Source organism: Saccostrea echinata, unplaced genomic scaffold, assembly GCF_033153115.1.
Source record: "Saccostrea echinata isolate AGI-Se365-2 ecotype Australia unplaced genomic scaffold, CSIRO_AGI_Sech_v1 ptg000057l, whole genome shotgun sequence".
Taxonomy (NCBI): domain Eukaryota; kingdom Metazoa; phylum Mollusca; class Bivalvia; order Ostreida; family Ostreidae; genus Saccostrea; species Saccostrea echinata.
The window spans coordinates 3,946,476-3,967,978 of record NW_026889806.1 but is presented as its reverse complement, the minus strand read 5'-3'; the positions used below and the strand labels follow the sequence as shown (position 1 = coordinate 3,967,978).

The window sequence follows — 21,503 nt, the reverse complement described above, 5'->3', positions numbered from 1 at the left end:
GAGAGAATATTAAACTTTTAAAAAATCTAAACTCTTTCTTGAATATCTTTTAGTGGAAAAAGAAATGATTAGCCAAAAGGATGAAAGAAGATAACACTTCCAGCAGGTTTTGTCTTCTTTTTTTTTTGAAAATTTAGCAGATTTTGTCTGCAGACTCTGTGTATCTATCGTGTTGAAAATGGCGTATACTATGGTTTATAGTATCAGAGAGCAGTTACAAAACGCTATTTTTGTGGTCTTTTCATGTTTTTTGTTTTTGTTTTTTGTTTTTTTTTTTTTTTTTTTTTTTTGGGGGGGGGGGGGCTGTGCACATGATTGGAACACAGACTTTAAGGTAATAATTGTGCAGTTGGAGCCATTTTCATAAACTTATAGGAGAACTACTCAAACTCAAAAATATCCCTGAAATAGCTTTCAATCTTCATAGCACTTAAAAACAAACTTTGATATAAATATACAAACAGATTGGAAAATAGGATCATTAAACGTATTTTTTAAAAAAGTAGTTTTTAACTCAGCGTGGGGTACTCGCTTGTTCAATGGGACCGAAACATTATACGAAAGACCTAATGAGGCGACTGGAAATGAATTAAATGCCATCTCATTGTTACGACATATCTAAATACTTGCCACAATTAAAAAGATAAGACAATTTAACCTCCTATCCGGGATAAAAGCAGTTGTCAGTCAACATGTCCTGCTGTCAGTTGCTGTACAGACATAATGTCATTGTCTTCAACAGCTGTTGAACCGAAGCCTGAAATGATTTCTTATTCGCCGTAGATCCATGGAGTTCATATTGCAAACACAGTATACATACCTATTCTATACGGTTTTCCAAACAGCCTATATATAGACAATAAAACTCTGATATTTAGTTCTGGAAGTTTTTCTTTCTTGTGTGTGTTTTGATATTTATATTTTTGAGGATAAACCATTGAGATACATGTAAATCTACTTAGAGTTTGACTTAAATGTTTCGTGTCATGTTCTTCCACGTTCACATTACACATATCAGACCTAAACGAGACCTTTTGGATTGATATATCCAAATGCCAAAGTATTTTTGACAACTTTTGAATGGTTTGAATATCTAAAAAATATTTAAAAGAGATATTTCCCCCTCTAGAAACAAAACAATGCTCTCTTGCATTTTATTTTAAAATAGGGTGATTTGATTCAGTTAAAGTTTGGATTAAACAAAGCTACCAGTTTTAACCAAATACGGTGTCTTTCTCCTTGGGAACATGTCTTTCTCAATGGGTAACATTCTTTTATAAATGACAAACGAATATTTGGCGCCAAACGGAGATACCATTATATATACTATCCAGAAATATGGACCTATTTGTTCAATCACGGACTTTAAAGCCATTTTAAACACACATACGATGTTCTTGAATACTTAAGTAAAACATTAATTTAAACTAGATCCTAAGTCAACAGTCAGTAGTTATTTGGTAATAAAAATAGGCTAGATTTCCTGCCCTCCAACGAGCGAGAGGTCAAGATCTTTCCTAAGAGATATATCTCTCTGTAGAGATTTGTGCCGTTTATGTCCTTATGTGCGCTTTTTTTAGTTGATGAACTGTTCCTGATTTCAAATGTTCATCCTGTCAATATCTTGAGAATATCTTTTAATAGGATACACCTATATAAAAAAATAAATGTCTATTCAAGTAAATTTCATGTTTTGTCCATTTATACAAGGGCAGAAACCTAATTTTAGACTGCAAATCAAACAGCGGGGGGTAGTTATTCAAGATCCTTCAGATTCTCTCAGTAATTATGGTCATGTTGATATCAAAGCAGATACTACTTTCAAAGTCAAAATTACAAAGATATTCATGTACACTTACATTGTACATGCATAATGGAGAAATATATCATTTTTCAGAATGCTACGCCTTATTAATTGAAATACTGAAAAAGTTTAAACTACAAAACTTGTTCAAGCTTTGAAAAAAAATGTATGTGATCAAATGCAAGTAACTGGAGTAAAAAGTCTAATTCTGGTGATCTACTGTAGACAGACATTTATTGATGTACAAGACTATCCCAGATGTTTTGTATTGACCTGTACATTAAATAAACATCATGTTGTTATGAAGCATCAATGTAGCGTTAATTCGCTGTGGTGCAAAGGTGCAATCCATGCTCACAACATGACTGTCAGTTTTCATAGCCGACCCGATGTCGACTCGTTCGGTCTGCAAAAATGTTTGCATACACAGAAAATAAAATCGAAAATGATATTTTTATGCTCACAAAACAAAATTCTAATTAAAAATAGAAAACTAACTTATGTTTAATCTACTGCAATGTGGCTAACTTCACATTGAAAAAGTGCAATTGACTATAGAAAGAATTAGTCAAGTATGAAAAATGTTCAAAATGTTATTGCTTGTAAAAGAAAATTTTGTATATTACTTCAAAGTATCTATGGTCTTGCAGGTTTATGGAAAGTGAAAATATCGGACAGAAACCATATTCAAAAGTCCAATGAAACAATACAAATTGTGAGCAGAGCCAACAAAGACCTTTGAAAACAGCAGAGGCGGGATCAACTGCCATGAAGGAGTAAGCATCCCCTTTCAACCGGACACAGCCGCCGTGTATTCCTTGTCCACAGTCAATTACTTATGAAAATAATGCTTTGAATTTGTATGAAGTACATTAGTCTACGTTCGACCTAACGATAGATTGTATTTGCAAGCAAGGTCATTGTGCCGACCATAGAATTACCAACATTTTGACTTTAAACGAGATTATAGATAACCTTGTATCATTAACTTATTTGTCAGTAGTCTGCCTCATTTTATAATTTTCTGGACTAAGAACATGTGATAAAGGTATGTTGCTAAATAGATATGGGAAGTTGAAGATAAAAAAATGAAGTCACCGTGTTTATCTTAAGGTTTAGTTGTTAGTTTACCAATCATTCTTAAGGTTTAGTTGTTAGTTTACCATCAATCGTTCTCTAAAAGATCCAGTACGAAGCAGCTGTGTCAGACTCCAAGATGTCTTTATTTTTGGCCCAATTAGATATATCAATATTGACAAAAAAAACTTGGCACATGAACTTATTTTTCCTAGTTAGCCAGAATCTGATAATTAAAAAAAATCCCCAGATTTAATTTGAAAAGGAGAATCTAGTGATACGGTCTGTAACTGTGCAATATTTTGATGATGAAATATATGGAGATAACGAACAGTATTTTCAAGCTCAAAAGCCCATTAAACAATACAAAATAGGAGTAGAGCAAACACGGGCCTCCAAAACATCAGAGGTGGGATCAAGTGCCATGGAGGAGTGAGCATCCCTTGCCGACCGGTCACACCCGCCGTGTGCTCATTGTCATGATCGGGAAATAACGGAAAAATCCATCGACAATTCAGTGTATAAATAATGGCCTAATGATATAATGTCATTACAGACGAGGTTCATGTTCATGAAAAAAAACTGTTTACTAAAATAGAATATAGTCCATTTTTATGTGCATGACGAGATACATGTACCTACATCCGTAATACGAGCGAGTTGGTAAACAATGATTTTATGAATATAATGTAATCGAAAGACCTAGGATATTCACAAGCGAAACTGTTTCTAAGACTAGGTAACTTGTGGATGATCATTCTTCTTGTGGGACCTGCTTTTAATCCTATTCATAACTGAAAAAAAAAAATATAAACAGTGTTGTCATCATGATCATGATTTGCTTTGCTTCAACTTTTGAGGTCCGTGTTTTCTCTGCTCCAAATTTGTATCGTTTCAATGGACTTTCGCGATCGAGCTTGAATATTGTTCGTTATCTTGATATTTCATTGAAATATACCATTTTTGAAAAATTAAAAGGCAGTTTGACGGCTTCTGATGTTTTCAATAGAATCAGAAGAAAGCGAGCGTATGAGCAGAACACAACTTACGTAAATAGGCACAGGTATCAAGAGAATACATCACCTTTTTGTGACCTCAAATTAGTGATCATTTCATATTTTATCTATTCAATAGAAAGGTTTCACGAATTATCTTTGAGTACTATTCCATAATAAAAATTCATAAAATCTTTGTTTGCAATATACTTGCGTAATGATAATTTTTATATCGATGGATATATTCTAGAGTTGAACATATAATAAGAAAAAGCAATGTGGAAAATTATGATAGCACTTATGATTTAAAGTCATCAGTCTCTCTTATCTTTCTCACTTTACGTAATAATAGTTTTAATTAAAAGAAAAAAAATATGTTTATGTAATTAAAATAAGACTTCCTATTTCTATATATACTTGTAATTTAGGAATCTTCACAAAAACTAAGCCCATAATATTACATTTTTAATCATTAGTTAATTGCTATAATATTTTTGTCATATATTTGCTAATTTGTTTCCTTGTTTGGGATAGACATCGTTACTTATAGAGTTTTACATATATTACCGTCTAGACGGAATATCGATGAAATATTTCATACAATAATTTGGATTTGCCCACGTAAGCCTTTGCAGGCTTTCTCAAAACATAGTCAATAGCATAAAGATTAAAGAATTGTAGCAAAACCTTGTCTTGACTCACCTTCTCCTACAGAGAGAGAGAGAGAGAGAGTTGGGGGGAGTCACTCTCTCTGATAACAGAACCAAGGTCAAACATAGCAATATATACTCATATAATAAAGACAAAATTTGCTCTTCATTTGATCCTCAGATAATCATAACTCGTAAATATACTTACCTTGTCATTGGTCATTTGCAATATTATTTTAAATCATTCTGATTTTGAAACATTCTGACAAGTACTCTGAAGTTGATATTAAAAAGTTGCTTGAGTTTCTGATTGACAATATCAATGTAGTTTTTGGAGATCAGGTCTTTCAACAATCTGTTGGAATTGCCATGGGTACCCCGTGTAGGTAGACCTATTTTTGTAATCACATGAAGCAGTATTTATTCAAAAACTTCTAAATGAGAAGACGAAAACACTTGCTGTGGCTATCAACTCGACAATTATAGATATCGACAATGTATTATCAATTAACAATAGTTACTTTAATTCATATGTCGACTCGATATATCCCAGTGAGCTTGAAATAAAAGACACCACAGAGTCTGACACATCTGTTTCATATTCGGTTATTTTACTAGAAAAAGACTTTAATGGTAACTTAAGAACAAAACTTTATGATAAACGTGTTGACTTCAATTTTCAATCATCAACTTCCCCAACCTGTGTAGCAATATACCCTTATCACCTTTATATGGGGTTTTCGTCTCCCAGTTGATTCGATACCCAGGAACATGCTCTACATATGAACAATTTCTAAAAAGAAGGCAAGCTATTGACAAACAAGTTGATAAAACAAGGATATCAACAGTCTCGTTTGAAGTCATCATTTCGCAAGTTTTATGGTCGACACATTGACCTTGTCAGCAAATACAACCTATCATTAAGTCAAATACTGACCTACGTTTTTCATACTAATTGTAAGGCTATGAATTGTCTACGAATTTTTCCGTTTTCCCGATCATGACAGAGCACACGGCGGGTGTGACCGGTGGGCAAAGGATGCTCACTCCTCCATGGCACCTGATCCCACCTCTAATGTTTATGGAGGTCCGTGTTTGCTCTGCTCCCGATTTGTATTGTCTAGATGGACTTTGAGCTTGAATACTGTTAGTTATCTCAATATTTCACTAAATTGTAAAAGCTTGAAATAGGGACTCAAAAAAGGACTGGTTTTAAAACATGTTTTCATTTTCCATTCATAGTAGTCACAAATGCCACAAGGGATCTGTAGATCAGAACTATGTTTAAAAAAAGTCTTGTTTTAATGATTTTTTTTTATCAGAGTTTAGATATTTTTTAGCCCATGAATACGCTCAGCACAAGCTGGCATGTCAGTGATTTTTATAAACAACATAAAAATTCATGTTTCCGTGGATATTTCTTATTCTGACATAAATATCTTGTATGTTTGTATGAGTAACTTTGAATTTGTTTCAAAATTAGCGACTTCCACTTCAACATAAATCAAGGAAAAGCAAAAAGAGAATTTTTGAGCTTCTTGGCATGATTGTTTTGTATTTTGCAAGTTAATGTCACACGTGGTTACTGTTAATGTCACACGTGGTTACTGTTAATGTCACACGTGGTTACTGTTAATGTCACACGTGGTTACTGTTAATCTTTAACAAAAAGAATGCTTATCAATGTTGTACATTTAAAATATCTTCAATATTGACCTGAACAAATTGGATGCCTGTACGTTATGATTTCTAGGGAAAAAATTATAACAAGGGCACAGACACACGCCATCTTTGATTCTAAAGTATACATTACGGCAAGGAACAGATTCTATCAATTAAAATCAATTAATTAATTAATTTAAAAAAAAAAACTCTTTATATGTTTTACTGGAACGTACATTCTTAAACTATTCATTTTCACGGTTAACCAACGGTAGTGTGGATTTAACGTTTTAGGGCGTAGAACAAACTAAATACACCATAAAAATTTTAGACAAATTAGATTCTATTGTTTCAGAATAATAGAGGCATTGAAAAAGATAAAAACGAACATTGAATAAATTATGTTCTATGAAAATGAATGGAATTCCGTCAACGTTGTTATATCATCTACACTACATGGATTGGTTTTAAATGGTAATGCTGTACATGTTGTCTGCACAAATTTTATTTAAGAGAAATAAAATGAAACATTCATGTAACAAGCTAATTAAAAGAATTTGTGTCCCCCGCTTAAGGAATAAAGAAGATGATGGAAGAGCTAAAAGAAAAATGTACATGGAAAAAAAGAAAAAAATCTACCTTTCAGTCTTCGGCCTTAAAATCAATAGGTCCTCTTAGGCTATAGGGCTGTGATATAAAATTTCATTGCAAAAGCTTTAAGGCTTTTTGAGATTACTCCGGGAACAAAACTGTTACACACAGAAAGAATGGCAGACAGACGGACGGACGGATGGATAGACGCAAATTTATATCCTCCAATCTCAGTGAAAGCAAGGGACAAAAAAAAAGATGAACTACATTGTGAAATTTATTTGCTTTTCAAAGTAAAGAAGTGTATTGTTGTGGTAGATATCTATTTTTACATCAACATATTTCAAAGTTGTTTCATTTTAGTTTAACACAACCAAATTACGCAATAACTGGGGGTTATCAAATTCTTGAATTTCTCCTCTCCAGTTACAGAGACAGCGGGTATGTATTTATAGCCAGAGGTATTTGATGTTTCAATACATTTATCTCTTTCTGACGTCCCACTGTTGTGCTTGCTTACAACATTCTATCTGATCTAGGCGTAAAAAAAATAGTTTGTTAAATCAAACTCAACTGCTTCGTTACATGAAGTTAAGTTTTTATCTGTTTTGAGTAGATCACCAGGGGTGAGTATCCCGATATCAATGGTTCTTATTTACAGATATTGCAATGATGTATTCATATACAACAAAAATCTCTTCTTTTTTGAAAAACGAGTGGATCCATTAAACAAATCAAGATTGAAGAGAGTAAATGCTTAGAACCTGATTTTATTGATTCTAGGTTAAAAACAGGTGTTCCCAGATTGAAATTTTCTTTCACAGATTTAAAAAAAAATAGTTTAAGAAAAGATAATTAATATTGTGATGAATATAAGTTTTAAGTGTTATTGAAACTTTGCATTTGCTTAATATGTGTGGTCTTCTATCGCCACTCAATTAATTTATACCTACCGTTGGCTATAAAGGCTCTTGCGCAATCATCAACTATATATATACATGACCATGATAATCACTTCTATTTTCACATGGATATTAGAAAACCCTAGAAATAATTAACAATTAACAAAATGCAAAAGATTATGAAGATTATGATTAACAATCTCATAAATCCGGAAAAGAAGAATCGTGAACGAGGCAAAAACACGGACCCCCGGTAAATCCAGAGGTGAGATATGGTGCCTAGGAGGAGTAAGCATCCCCTGTCGACCGGTCACACCGCCGTGCGCTCTTTATATTGATCAGATGGACGTCGAGAATGACCCAAAATTGGTATGAAACATACCAGACACACAATGCCCCAACGATAGGTATTTGCAAACAATGTCATGATAACAACCAAATAATTTGCGAAATGCTGGCTTTAAAAAAATATTGATGAGATATTATAGAACCTAGTTTGTTATCTTATTTCCTGGGTAATCATATTTCAGAGATTTTATGGGTAATTTTTGCCCATGACTTCACAATCTCCACGATTTGTGAAAATTGAGATCTAATTCCTTTTAAACTATCTTTCGCAAAATATAATATCACCGAATATAACTCCTAAGGAAATACAATCTGCCAAAATTTCATACATAATTAAAATAAATTTTTTTCCAGGGTATTTTACACTTTAAATAGTGTTGGTTGTGTTGTTTTCTTCTTGCATAAAGAGAGTTAGATTATTAAGAGAGGTTGATAAAATGTAAAAATAAAAGTGTCATCGCAACCTACAAAAAAAATTGAACATGTTCTAACATTTCTACCATAAAAAAAAGTGTGCTTTCATTGAGAAAAAGACACAAAGTAGCTAGGCCACCGTAATTGAATAAGATAACTATCTAAATAAAGTTCTTATAACACATTATTGTCACGTGATTCTCTTTGTAAAATTTTGATTTCATTTGGATAATCTTTTAGGAACATTACCGTAGGCGTCTGGTTAAAGTATAATTCCTTTTAAAAATAAACTTAAATAAACCTAAAACGGAAACCCAAACTCTGAAACTCGACGAATTATTTGGTTTGCTTTTTGAAACTTTTTGAAACTATAATTGCTCTGTTGTACGTACCGAGGTCAGTATGCCGCCTTCTGAGCCTTGGCCTTTTAACAGCTTAAAAATAATCTGATCTTGAATCTCGTTCTTTAAATTTTCTTACCACTATTCATCTAAGGTGGAGTGTTTATAATAGAGTAATTAGGTACAATATATAATAGCTTGCTCTCAGTAATGGGTTCTTTTACAGTTTTTGTGGCTTTTAAATCAAATTTTGCTTTCAAAACCAATAGGATCGAGAATACATCGTTGTCAAGGACGCTTTTAAGGGAAGGAGGCATAAAACATTTAAGCAAATATATGCCCTTAGAAAAATACATTAATTACCTACATTCGGAAAATCTTTTGTTATACGGTCTGATGCAGAAAATGTTAAAACGAAAAGCAAATGTAATTTATTGTTAACACAAATACTACTGCACGAACAATACTCTTATATTTGTTTGTATCCATAATTGACACACATGCTGCTGAACAAACATATATAATAAAAAAAACCCACCTATTCTTCCCAAATAAAATCCAACAGGTAATTTTAAAAAATAAAGGCTTCTTTTTATTAGCGCTAAATACCTGTCTGACTCACCAGAGAGGGAGAAAAATTTTGATCTTTCTATTTAAGTTTTCGTTGAGGATTAAATATACCAGACAAAACCGAGATTGTGACGTCACGGCCTTCATAATAATTGAAGAAAGAGAAGAATTCCTTCCTTTATTTTTGTATAGATTATTTGTTTTTGTGGGAGTCCATATGAAAGGTTCGTGAGTATTGTCTATTAAGACATCATTAGAATCGTCTGCCGTGATCTATCTGTTATTAACTCTGCTTTCTTACAGCAAATGAGAGCCTGGCGAGAAAATGGCGGAATTCTTAGGTCGGGTTTGTATTACTCCGTGCAATCCTGCACAGATACACTTAGAAGTCTTTGAAGATGAGTAGAAATCTGCAGATAAAGTAGATGTCACACCATGCTGAGATTCAAAATGTAAGTACTTCTTTTGCTGTATCTAAAATAAAGAAACTTTAAGTTTGTTTTTAATGTGAAGATTTACACAGGCTCGGTATAAAGTCTATATAACATCTGCTTACTGTAACAGAAAATTACTTAAACACTTTCTCTTATTTTTGAAATAATATATTGCCATATTATGTAAAAATGCACTAACTTTACTCAAGTTTTGAAAATGTTCTTAATCTGTACTACTTTGTAAATCAAACACTGGAAATACTCCTTCACCTCTATGTATGATGTATGCAAGGCAAACTGGTATATTTTGCCATTTTGATAATATGAAATTTCTGAAGTATACTTCATATATATATATATATATATATATATATATATATATATATATATATATATATATATATATATATATATATATATATATTCTCCAAGTATTCCACGAAACTGAAACATAAAACATTTGACCCCCATTCAATGAAACTTTTGTTCATGAATTGAATCCGATATTAACCGACTTCTTGAAAATATCTTGATTTGAAATGTGATTTTAAAAGAATTTCTATTCTGTGTAACATTTAATGTTAACATAATTGTATTGTACATTAAATGTTAAGATAAGCTTGTTACACAATCCTACACTTTCTTTACACTTTAAAAAATATTAAATGCAGTTTTAAATGTCTTTAATGCAAATTTATAGAAGAAATATGCAGAAAACGTCAGGGGATCCCAAAAAGTATAATGTGATTTTCTTTTGGGTACCATTACTATAAAGCGAATAAGATACTTAACCATTTTGTTGTGCAGATATTTCACTTTAACAATATGATAAGATTTTGATTACAAATACCCATATTTATTTATATGGGAATTTAAAGGATATTTGCTTAAATAATTTAGGTTTTGCATAAATCTCAATAAAAAGAACATAGAATACGAACAAAAGATTAAGGATGGGATGATATAATAAACAAATAATTTGCAAGAAGACAACCGGCGTTTTGTTAAGGATATAACGATAGTAAATAACTTAACATGGCAGCTGTATGTGCATTTTTATATATATTGGTCCGATGTAAGAAATCGTATAAACATCAATAATTCAGTACTTCGTGGTACTAACAACTATCCAGATTAAGAGTAAATATGTATTAACCTAAAACTTAAAAATATAGAAGCGAGAAAAGAGGTAATTTTATTTTAATTAGATCTCTTTACGTACAATGGTTCGTTGACATGAAAAGGTTAAGATAACGAACACTGATCGATCACATTAATCCTAAAGGCAGTAAAATTGTAAACAGGGCAAAAATACGGACCCCTGAAGCACCAGAAATAGGATCACTGGAGGAGCAGGCATCTCCTCTCGAAGTAATCCGTTGTTATAATTCTTATAAAACAATGTCCTGACGATTGGTATAACTGATTGATTGTATTTTGTTTTACGTCCTATTCCAGATATTTCACGCATACAGAGACGTCACTATAAACCGGTGAAGGATTTCAAATTTAGACTTTTACTCGATACTCAGAGCCATTGTGCAATGAGGAATCTTTATCGTGCCAACGCCTCTCGTGACAAGGGGCCTCAGTTTCTTTAGGTCTCACCCGAAAGACCCACAACTTTCAGTTTAAAAACCCAGCGCTTACCGAAAGAACAGTTGCTACGTATTTTTATCGACTTAGGTCAGTCGCGGCCGGGGTTTGAATACACAACCTTCCGATAACGGAGCGAGCGTTCCACAACAATTGGTATGAAACACATCAGTTATAAACGACCCAGTGATAAGGTGTGCTTGCAAACAATACCATTATAACGACATTAGAATGTGCGAATGCTATTTTAATTAAGACTGTTGAAAGCCTTGTAACATCATCTTATTTGTCAGTGCCCTACCTTGATTTAAAAATTGATCGAGGAGCTGGGAGAAATAAACACCATATGCAGGTCATGAGATATAGAATGTTACTAAAAAGATGAAGGAAGTTGACGATGGATAAGCTAAAGTAGTCCCATTGTCATCAAGTTTAGCTGTTAGTTGGCCATTTCATAAATAACTTTTGTTAATTTATTAAACTTCGTCGATATATCTAAATGTTGAGTTGAAGGCTACTGCAAGAGGTTTCTTCTTCGCATAAAATAGCTTTTGAATAAATTCGGCTTCATTGGAATATAAAAACAGGTGGTCTAATAAAGGAGCAGAATTAATGCCAATCGGAATTCCAATAGATTGTTGGAAGACCTGGTCTCCAACGATTACAGAGATATCGTCAATTAGGAACTCAGCTTCTGCGTTTCCATTGTCACCTTCCCTTATTTATCTAGCTTTATTCCATGATACTTTATGTCTCCCAACCGATTCGATACGCAAGAGCATGCTCTGAATACAATCAATTTTTTAAACGAGGAAAGATACTGACAAATGAGTTGATGTGACAGGGCTCTCAACAATCAAACAACTAGGTACCCTGATCCAACCTTTGGTGCTTTCAGGGTTCCATGTTTTGCTCCATTCAGATTCATTTTCTATTCTGAATTGATGAGACTGATAACTGTTCATAATCTTAACCATTTACGTCAACAAAATTGATTATTGTTTAGATTCCATGGATTCTAGTCCGACAATTATTAATCAAATGTTACATTTTTGTACTATTTTAAGGAATATTTTATGATCCTATCAAGTATATGAAGATCCTTTGCATCAGAGTGCACAAACATTTCCTATCAGTTTGACTAAAAAAAAAGATGACAATTTGCTTTCAAATCAATAAATTAGTTCTCTCACGAAAATTGATTTGTTACACTAATTTTTCCAAAAATTGCTTTTTTATAATTTGATTTCTTGAAGTAAAGGAAGTTTATTGACGTATGATGGCACAATTTTGGTCAAGTGCAGATAATTTTGGACAAGTACTGACAAGTCTATAAAAATTAACAATACCTGTATATGCCAAAGTCAGAGAATTTCCTTCAAACATTAGTTATTTGCATTTTTAAGTCATTGTCCAAAAATCCTTAAAAACAGTCATATCATTAAGTATACACTTTACCTTAATAGAAATGAGTTATTATCGAGACATTCATTTTGTTATGATAAGTAGAACCGAAGATAATATAAAACATTTAAATCTGAAGTAATTGTTAATCTCTTAATGGGATATATAAGTATTGCCAAATATAGATGAAAAGTCTTAAATTGTTTTTGGTTGATAAAGATTATCTTTCATTCATAACTGAGATATTGCCTATACTGACTCTTTATGTTTTGTAACTTAAACAAGGAGAAATGACTAACATATAAGAATCAGAGTTGTAAAGAGACCTTGTCTTTTGAGGTGTGGCTAAGAGAAGAAACCTTATATCGTGTACATTCAATAAATAATTAATCAATCAATAAAATAATTTAGATCTAAATCAAAAGACAGCGTGTTTTGATTTGTAGAATATATACAATACCTGCTGTCACCTCTTCCTATCTTCATCAACCAGATCATGACATTTCTCCATATTGTACTCCTCGTTTTCTATTCTTCGATCTTTTAGCTTAAATATTTTAAACATTCAGAGAAATGAACACGACATAAAAGCAAAGTCATGATGCGTTACCTCTTCCTACTCACCCATGCCGATATTTTGTACTTTACTCCAGGATTAACTCACGAGTCTGCCTGTGCATGAATAAGATCATTCCTTGTCTCTTATGCTTGGCCTGATTACATAAGAAAACGTCTTTCTGTCTTCGTGGAACCTGTGGAGAAATTAAGATCATGATACAATTCCTGTCATCCTCAGTATCAATAAAACGTTTTGTTGAGCAAATATACTTTAAGAAATGTAAGAATAAGATCACTGCATGGGTTATATTCATGTCTTGGAAGAAACTGAACGTAGAGGCAAGACCAGTCATAAATGACGGTTTTTCCTATAGACTATTCGACTTTTTCTAAAGGAGGGACTTGTCAGTTCTTATTTAGTTGGCGAAACAATGCCCTTTTAGAAGCCTCTTGCGTGAGTGGCCAATTGTTTACAGTACCTATAGCTGAGCTTTACATGCAATCTTCGTCCTTAAGTTCCATTTAAATGTTTATTTGATGAGACATAAATATAAGAAAATGCATTTTGATCTTATTATTTAATTACCTTGATTTATTTCTAAATTTGGTGAAAATTCAATATATGTAGACATTAGGTACAATTAGATGGGATATAAGGTCATGCAAGGTTCGGTTTGACACCTCAATGTGTGACAACTAGGGTTAAATCACAATCATTACTTATTATAGACCTATTTTGTGGCAATGATTATCTCTTGTAAAGAACATTTTATAATGTCTTTAACTGCTTTCAATTGAGGCTAGAATTAACAATACAAGATGTCTTGAAAAGATGTTTGCAGTTACCTTCATAAGTAATATCCCACAATCCATCATTGAACACCCTATGGTAATAATGACCAGGTGGAACTCGTTCGTTTGTTATATTACATCATAGTCAAGCGTAAAGAAAGAGGCAGAGTTACATTATGTCGTGCTACTATTAATGGGGTAGACATTATTCATAATTCTGTTGTGTTGCAAAAAAAAAAAGGAAAAAAAATCTGACTGAATTGTGGCCTTAAATATGGACCTGCGTTTTATAGAAGTGAATCGAACCGCGAGGAAACTGTCATTTTTGTCGGTGTTTTCCAGACTTTTGAAAAATTAATTTATTAGTTAATTAAAATGTGACTTTAACCCCGTGGAAGTGTTATGGCATTCTCATTGTTTATACATCATACGTAAGTAATTCTATTATTGTCAATGATATCATATTTCTTAATTCAAAGATATCAAATTTTAAGACATATGACAACAATGTTTGTCTAGTACAATAACCAAAAGTGAAAGCATATAAAATTCAGTAATATGAACTTACATTTTATTTTACTTTTCATCATGTGTATACAGTATCTGCATATAACAAGGAGACAATGCTTCTTCTTTAACTTTGAGAATTGACTTAGAAATCGAATATTCCCGTTAAAAGAAATTCACGAACATTAAATTGCAAGGTAGAATATGATGCTTAAAAATATTGCAACGAAATAATATGTCTTTATAATTTTGTGTGAGTTCATAGAAAGTACATGTATATCTTTTTATTGCATGCTAATCATCGGATGAATAAATAACCATTTCCTTGCTCGTGACACGATGGGTACTCTATATTTTTCATATTTATAAACAGTATTTTACTATATTTATTTAATAATGCATGTGGTACATGTGTATAAAACAGGTCATGGTCACTTCTGGAGGAAAGAAAGCCGTCAATGAAAAAATACTTATATTTATTCATATTGTTCAAGGAAAGATTAATTCGTTCATGAAGATTTCGACCATTGGATACACCTTTATGCTACTTCTTACAACGTTGAAACGGATCTAAGTCTTACATTAAAGTTTATATATTGTGTATATAGACAAATGTTTATTAAGTCCTAAACTTTAATAAATGTATACAGTTTGGCTGAATAAACCACGTTTATTTAAAAAAAGAAATAACTTTGGAGAAATCGAGCAAGAATTAAAGGATTGTCAGGCCTGAACTGAATGTAATCACGTGACACGCAATGGTCCAATCAAAGGCTTCAAACAGAGAAAGAAAATACAATGATGTATTCAAGACAAACACAATATTTTCCGGGTTGCTCTTTTGCTAAACGATGTAAAAGTAATCAAAACGGTGCTTATAGGCCTATCTATTAAATCAGGTGCAAGACTTTGGGAACATTTTTATCCTTACTGGCATACGACCAGCTCTTCGACATTTTCCCTTTCTTTGATTACTACTAAATCTCTCAAACTTCCAATTTAAACCAAGTTTTTATCAATGTACAATTATTCTGCAATTTTCACATTAAATATGGAGATAATGAACGGTATTCAAGCTCAAAAGTCCATTCAAACAATACAAATCAGGAGCAAGGCAAATGTGGACCTCTGAAACATCAGAGGTGAAATCAAGTGCCATGGAGGAAAGAGTATCCCCTGCCGACCGGTCACACCCGTCGTGTGCTCCTTGTCATGTTCGGGGAATAACGGAAAAATCAGTAGACAATTCAGTATGCAAATAATGGCCTAACAGTTAGAATGAAAAACAGCATTTTACTAATTGATGATATTTTCTCTCTATTGCCGTAATTTTCAAACTTTTTTTTTTCATAGACAAGAGCTATTCTCAGTCACTTTTTTGAAAATGATTTTTTTGTTAATGAATTGGTTAGAATACGTGAATTGATCTTTGATTTATTCCTTGGGTTCAAAAATCTTAGAGATTACAAAACACGAGTCATCATTTGACATATTTTTTTTCAAGATTGTAATTAAACCATATTTCACAGACCTGTTATAGCAAAATTTTAATATTGTATTGTGAATTTCATAGTCTGCTTTCCTTTAATAGCTCTGACTACGAAAGTAATTTGATGAAATAAAAAGATATATTCATTTCGTTCGAGTGTCTTTAGAATAGATCCATATAACTCTAGTGTAAATATAACTCACAGTATCCTTAAAAGTTCCTCTGTTCTTTATTCATCTTTACCTTCTTCAATCATCTTTGCCATCACAAGAAGTCGATTCACCCGGATCTAAAACCCCCAGATGCAGTCTTTGTGATTTAAATCCCTTCCAATTAACATAAACCTTTGCACGAATTAACCGGGTTTATTCGCATGGACTATTATAGATCTGTATTTAAACCTTATTTACTTTATTTCTAGGACAATTTCAAAAGTGCATCCTAAAATGTTTCTGTTTCAAATACAGTTTCTTTGATTATCAATAGAACTGTTTCTTTTTTCGATCTTGAAGTTGTTAGAAATACTAGTATATTTGTTACATTTTAACGACGTCCACGAAAATTTTATAGCAGCAAACCAGTTTTTCCTTTGTTGTTTTTTAAAATCATTTTTCCAAATTTTATTTGTTGGTTTTGTTGGTTTTCTTTTATATTTTATTTCATTTGAAATTGCTATTTCATAGCATTGAAAACAATTTTAATGGACGACGTTCAAAGTAGACCTACGTAAACTTTAGTTGACCTCTTAGAGAAAATGTTCCAAGTCCATGTACTTTTCTCAGACTATTAACCATCTGCACTTTTCGATATCCTCTGTACAATTTGAATTTTTATTAATGAGATTGGAGTAAGGGAAGTAACTACTAAATCTCTTAGCAAGAAGATCGGCCATGTTGAACATGTTGAAGCCATTTTAATGGCATCAATGTTAACGCATAAAAATACCTTCATAATAAAATAAAAAGTAATCATTTTCATTTGATTATTTACATTCACAAAAACTATTAAAGCGTATTTTATAAATATTACTTAAGGAAAGGTATTTATAATTACTATATAATTCGGGAAAAATCAATGACTCATGATTGTGATACAGGCCCTGTACTTATTTTAATTACATTCAGAGATAAATATTTTTTAAGTTCTGCCAAACAAGTGCTTGTCAAACATCCTAAGAAAAACAGAAGGTGTATTGACATCAAACAGGCTTGCTAAAGATATCATTCAGAATATCGTTAACTTAAAGTTAATTCAAAGCGTAGGTTGCCGGCCAAAGACAATTGTGGCTCTTTAAACCTTTATTAATTGTGGATCTTTTGTCTTTAATCCACATCATTTATGTATTGTTATCTTAACAAGTGTACAATTATACAGGAGTAATTGGGTATCACTTAATTAATCTCCTGCATAGTAGTATTGGACTTAATGAGCAGGATTACTGGGCTGTGAACTTATGACTGTAAGACATGGCCGACGAAGTTAGCGGCGATCGAACTCCGCTTCCATGTGTAAACAAATATCGAGGGATTAGGTTTCCTTACGGAATCAAATGGTGATGTTAGATGTATTGTTTTAAATGGATGACTTTCCATGTGTAAACCATGCCTCTTGTTACTTTGTAAGTACTCTGCAGTGATTTATGTCCTCATTTGTTGATGCCCTTTGTTATTCTATAACAATGTATTGGGGTGATCTTTGCCACTTAGGATCTTTCTTTGATGAATTACATCAAATCTTTTAAAAGTTATTTTATTTTTAAGAAACCATAAGTTTACGTCAGAACGTTAAAAACATATTTTAAATATGTAAAGGTATTCAGACTGTTTGATTAATTAAACATGTTTCATTTAATTATTTCGTGAGCTCGATGACAGATACTTTTTTCAGAGGAAACGGATGGTTCGTGTAATTAGATGTCGGAGAGAATTAGAAGCAACGATACATTTTGATTGGTGAAACAGTATTCTTGCGCTGTTTAAAACACGCTTTTTGGTTTTGCTGCTTGATATAAAAATGTTCAAGGATGTAGTGGCAATTTTCAAAGTAAAAGGGTGTGGCAACCACGGGGTGGACATTCTGCAGACGTATATTTTACATATATATTATTGGTGAAATAAAAAAAAATCTTAAAAGTAGGATCCTTTCCCGAGTACCAAGCCCACGTGTTAATATTGAAATAGCTGAAAACATAAAACTGAACCACAAGTCTCTCACTAAGTGTATTTTTACCTAATCGCTAAGTGTAGGAAATGTGCTTCAAAATTTATGAGCTCAAGTTTTACTCATATGACAAAATTAATACTGAATCCCCCTTAGTTATTGACCACCAGTTTCCTAAGTTCCTAAGGCTTGGAGAACAAAATAAAGTTTTTTCTCTATTTAGCGTCCACCTTGAATTGAAAAACCTACCTACATGTAGCAAATTCACAAACACACACCAGCCGAAAAATAAAACGTCCACCTCATTATCATAAAAACCACGTCATTCAGAGTTTGAATTCATTATTATAGTTTTCTCATAGAAATTTAAATTTCTTGGTAATATCAAGTTAAGAAATGCTAAGTACAAATGTAGACAAAATCCGAAAGGTTGTAATAATAATAAAAAAGGTCAATCTTTTGAATATTGAATTTGTGTGCGTTTTTTGATCTGGGTTGTCAAAAATAAGGCACACGCGGACACTTAACGTAGAATAAACTTGGAATCGCCTAAATAGAAATCCCTGTTTATGTCATCTTCAGTGAAAATTCTGTTGTGCTGAGATTGTTGATTTCCATTATACTGTAATTGTTTCATTTGTAGCTATAGATTCTTAGTTTTAAGTGTTTTAAGAACTTCTGTCAAAATTTCAGATACCATTACAATGTAATTGTTAATCTTAAAAATAAATTTAAAGGGAAATAAAACGGAGTACTAGAATTCCTACCTAAACCTACAATATAATTTTTTGGGCCATTCTAACATCCGCTTTGACGAAAAAATTGTTAATCCTTCTTGGAACATTACATTATTACATTCAGATAAAAATAGCATAATTTTCAGATTCAACTGTATAACATTACATTTAGATAAGAGCATGCAATATACATTACAATTAGATAAAAGTAAGTAACACAACCTTTCAAAATATTACCTATTCCATTACATTCAGATAAAATTACAACATTTTATTCAAATGAATCCAAGTAACAATACCTAAGATAAAATCATGTAACATTTAAATAAGATAGAATCATGTAATATTACATTTAGAAAAAAACATGTAACATTTCATTCAAATGAATCCAAGAAACATTACCTTAAGATATAACCATGTAACATTACATTTAGATAAAATCATGTAACATTACAGTTAGATAAAATCATGTAATATAACATTTAGAAAAAAAAAACATGTCACATTTCATTCAAATAATCCAAGTAACATTACCTTAAGATAAAACCATGTAACATTTCAGTAAGATAAAATCATGTAACATTACAGCTAGATAAAATCATGCATGAACATTACATTAAGATGAAACCATGTAACATTACATTTAGATAAAACCATTTAATATTACATTTAGATATAACAAAGTCAAATTTCATTCAGATAAAACCATCTGATATTACATTCTGATAACCCCAAAAGGCCTTGAAGACTCACTTCTCCTTTCAGTAACAATTGACTGTTTTCGTTACTTATCAAGTGACGAAATGAATCTAAGAGGTGTTTTGTATTGTGTTAAATTTCATGTCTATAAGTACTGGCGATAGGCAGAAACATTTGTTGCTCGTTGTCAGCATTCGAATAGATTTTAAGCAGAATTTGCCAAGAATTTTTATCTTTTAATTATTAGGAAATAAACATGGAAATCTTTTTTTTCTTTTCCAGATTGGACCACATTTTGGGCCCCGTGGGGGTGTACGAGGGTATTCGTTCAGTCCACGACGACAATTACATTGACCGTCTCAGTCATTACTACACGGTTATCTTTCTCTTGTTTATGCAAATCACCGTGGCAACTAATGAGTATGTAGGAGATCCTATCCACTGCTTCTGTCCCACGGAATTTACTGAAAATGAGGTTGATTACACAAACTTTGTGTGTTGGGTTTCTAACACCTACCATATCCCATTCTCAAAACAGATTCCAGCTAACTACGAGGTTCGAAAAAATGATGAAATAACGTACTATCAATGGGTTCCATTAATTCTTCTGTTAATGGCTTTTCTCTTCAAAATGCCAAGGAATATATGGAAGTATTTCGCTTACACCCATTCTGGAATAGGTTTGAAAAAGATGATAGATTTAGTGAAAACGACACAGAATGACACGCCAGAGGAGCGTGAGAAAAAACTAAACTCTGTGGCGAAATTCATCGACTTGTGGATGAGTAAGACTGCCCATCACCGGGCGGGCTGTTTCCCCAGCCACCGTTCAAAGGTTGCCACTTACTTTGGAATAGGAGTAGGGCGACACTATGGGAACTATTTGGTATTCCTTTGTCTATTTACTAAATGCCTGTTCCTTCTAAATGCTGTTGGACAGCTCTTCTTTTTGAACGAGTTTCTGGGAAGTGATAAGTTCTATATTTATGGATACGAGGTCGTTCACTCCATTCTGACAGAAAATGACTGGACAAGAACACACCGTTTCCCAAGGGTAACTTTGTGCGACTTTGACCTCCGTCAAATGACCAATGTTCAACGATGGACCCTTCAATGTGTTCTTCCCGTGAATCTCTATAACGAAAAATTCTTCATCTTCCTTTGGTTTTGGATCACAATAGTGGCGATTCTGACACTATTCAATGTGCTCTACTCTATACTTCTAATAGCAGTGCCAAATAATCGTAAGAGCTTTGTTAAGAAGTACCTTAAGTTCATTGATGCTTATGACGATAAAAATAAGGATTTATTTACACAAAAATTAACAAAACAGTTCGTAGAAAACTATCTTCGATTAGATGGTATTTTTCTTCTGAAGGTGATTACAGCCAATACAAATACTGTCATGATAACAGATATTATCCGGAGACTATTTGACATTTACCGGAAGAGACAATTTCACATGGAGACAAATGGCGTCTCTCACACAGTACATGCGTACGGAGAGCCAGAGTCACGTCATCATGTCACGCCCCTTAAAGGGCGTGTTGTGCACCTGAGTGAAGACGACATGCCCAAATCATATATGGAAAGCTTTGTCTGATTTATCAAGATTTACTTTATTTGCATAAAGTTTTTGGTGATATATTGTTAAGTAATTTCTTCTTCGTCTATGTGCTTTGAGTTGTTTGTTGTATTTGCAATTTTGAAGTGCAGATGTTGATATAATGTAAAGCAATTTTATTAAATGGAGAAAAAAGTTTACAATACAAT

At 32.5% G+C, this 21,503-nt stretch overlaps 1 protein-coding gene and 1 long non-coding RNA gene across 5 annotated transcripts; one reads left to right on the top strand and one right to left on the bottom strand.

The window, feature by feature from the left end:
• Positions 1 to 9,192: 9,192 nt before the first annotated feature.
• LOC133174235 (uncharacterized) lies at positions 9,193 to 14,369 on the bottom strand. 2 transcript variants are annotated; one of them, XR_009719096.1, is made up of 4 exons: positions 14,193 to 14,369; positions 13,413 to 13,540; positions 13,249 to 13,335; positions 9,193 to 9,828 (listed from the first exon to the last, which is right to left on the bottom strand). It is a non-coding gene; the product is annotated as an uncharacterized LOC133174235 (long non-coding RNA). The 2 variants fall into 2 exon arrangements; XR_009719095.1 differs by having other exon boundaries at positions 13,249 to 13,540.
• On the top strand, positions 9,485 to 21,503 carry LOC133174234 (innexin unc-9-like). Of its 3 annotated transcripts, XM_061309313.1 has the most exons (3): positions 9,485 to 9,578; positions 9,658 to 9,806; positions 20,013 to 21,503. In XM_061309313.1, the coding sequence occupies exons 2-3, from the start codon at positions 9,790 to 9,792 to the stop codon at positions 21,331 to 21,333; spliced, it is 1,338 nt and encodes a 445-aa protein (XP_061165297.1). In that variant the 5' UTR covers positions 9,485 to 9,578; positions 9,658 to 9,789; the 3' UTR covers positions 21,334 to 21,503. The 3 variants fall into 3 exon arrangements, with proteins under 3 accessions (XP_061165297.1, XP_061165296.1, XP_061165298.1); XM_061309312.1 differs by lacking the exons at positions 9,485 to 9,578; positions 9,658 to 9,806 and adding an exon at positions 14,369 to 14,569; XM_061309314.1 differs by lacking the exons at positions 9,485 to 9,578; positions 9,658 to 9,806 and adding an exon at positions 17,361 to 17,752.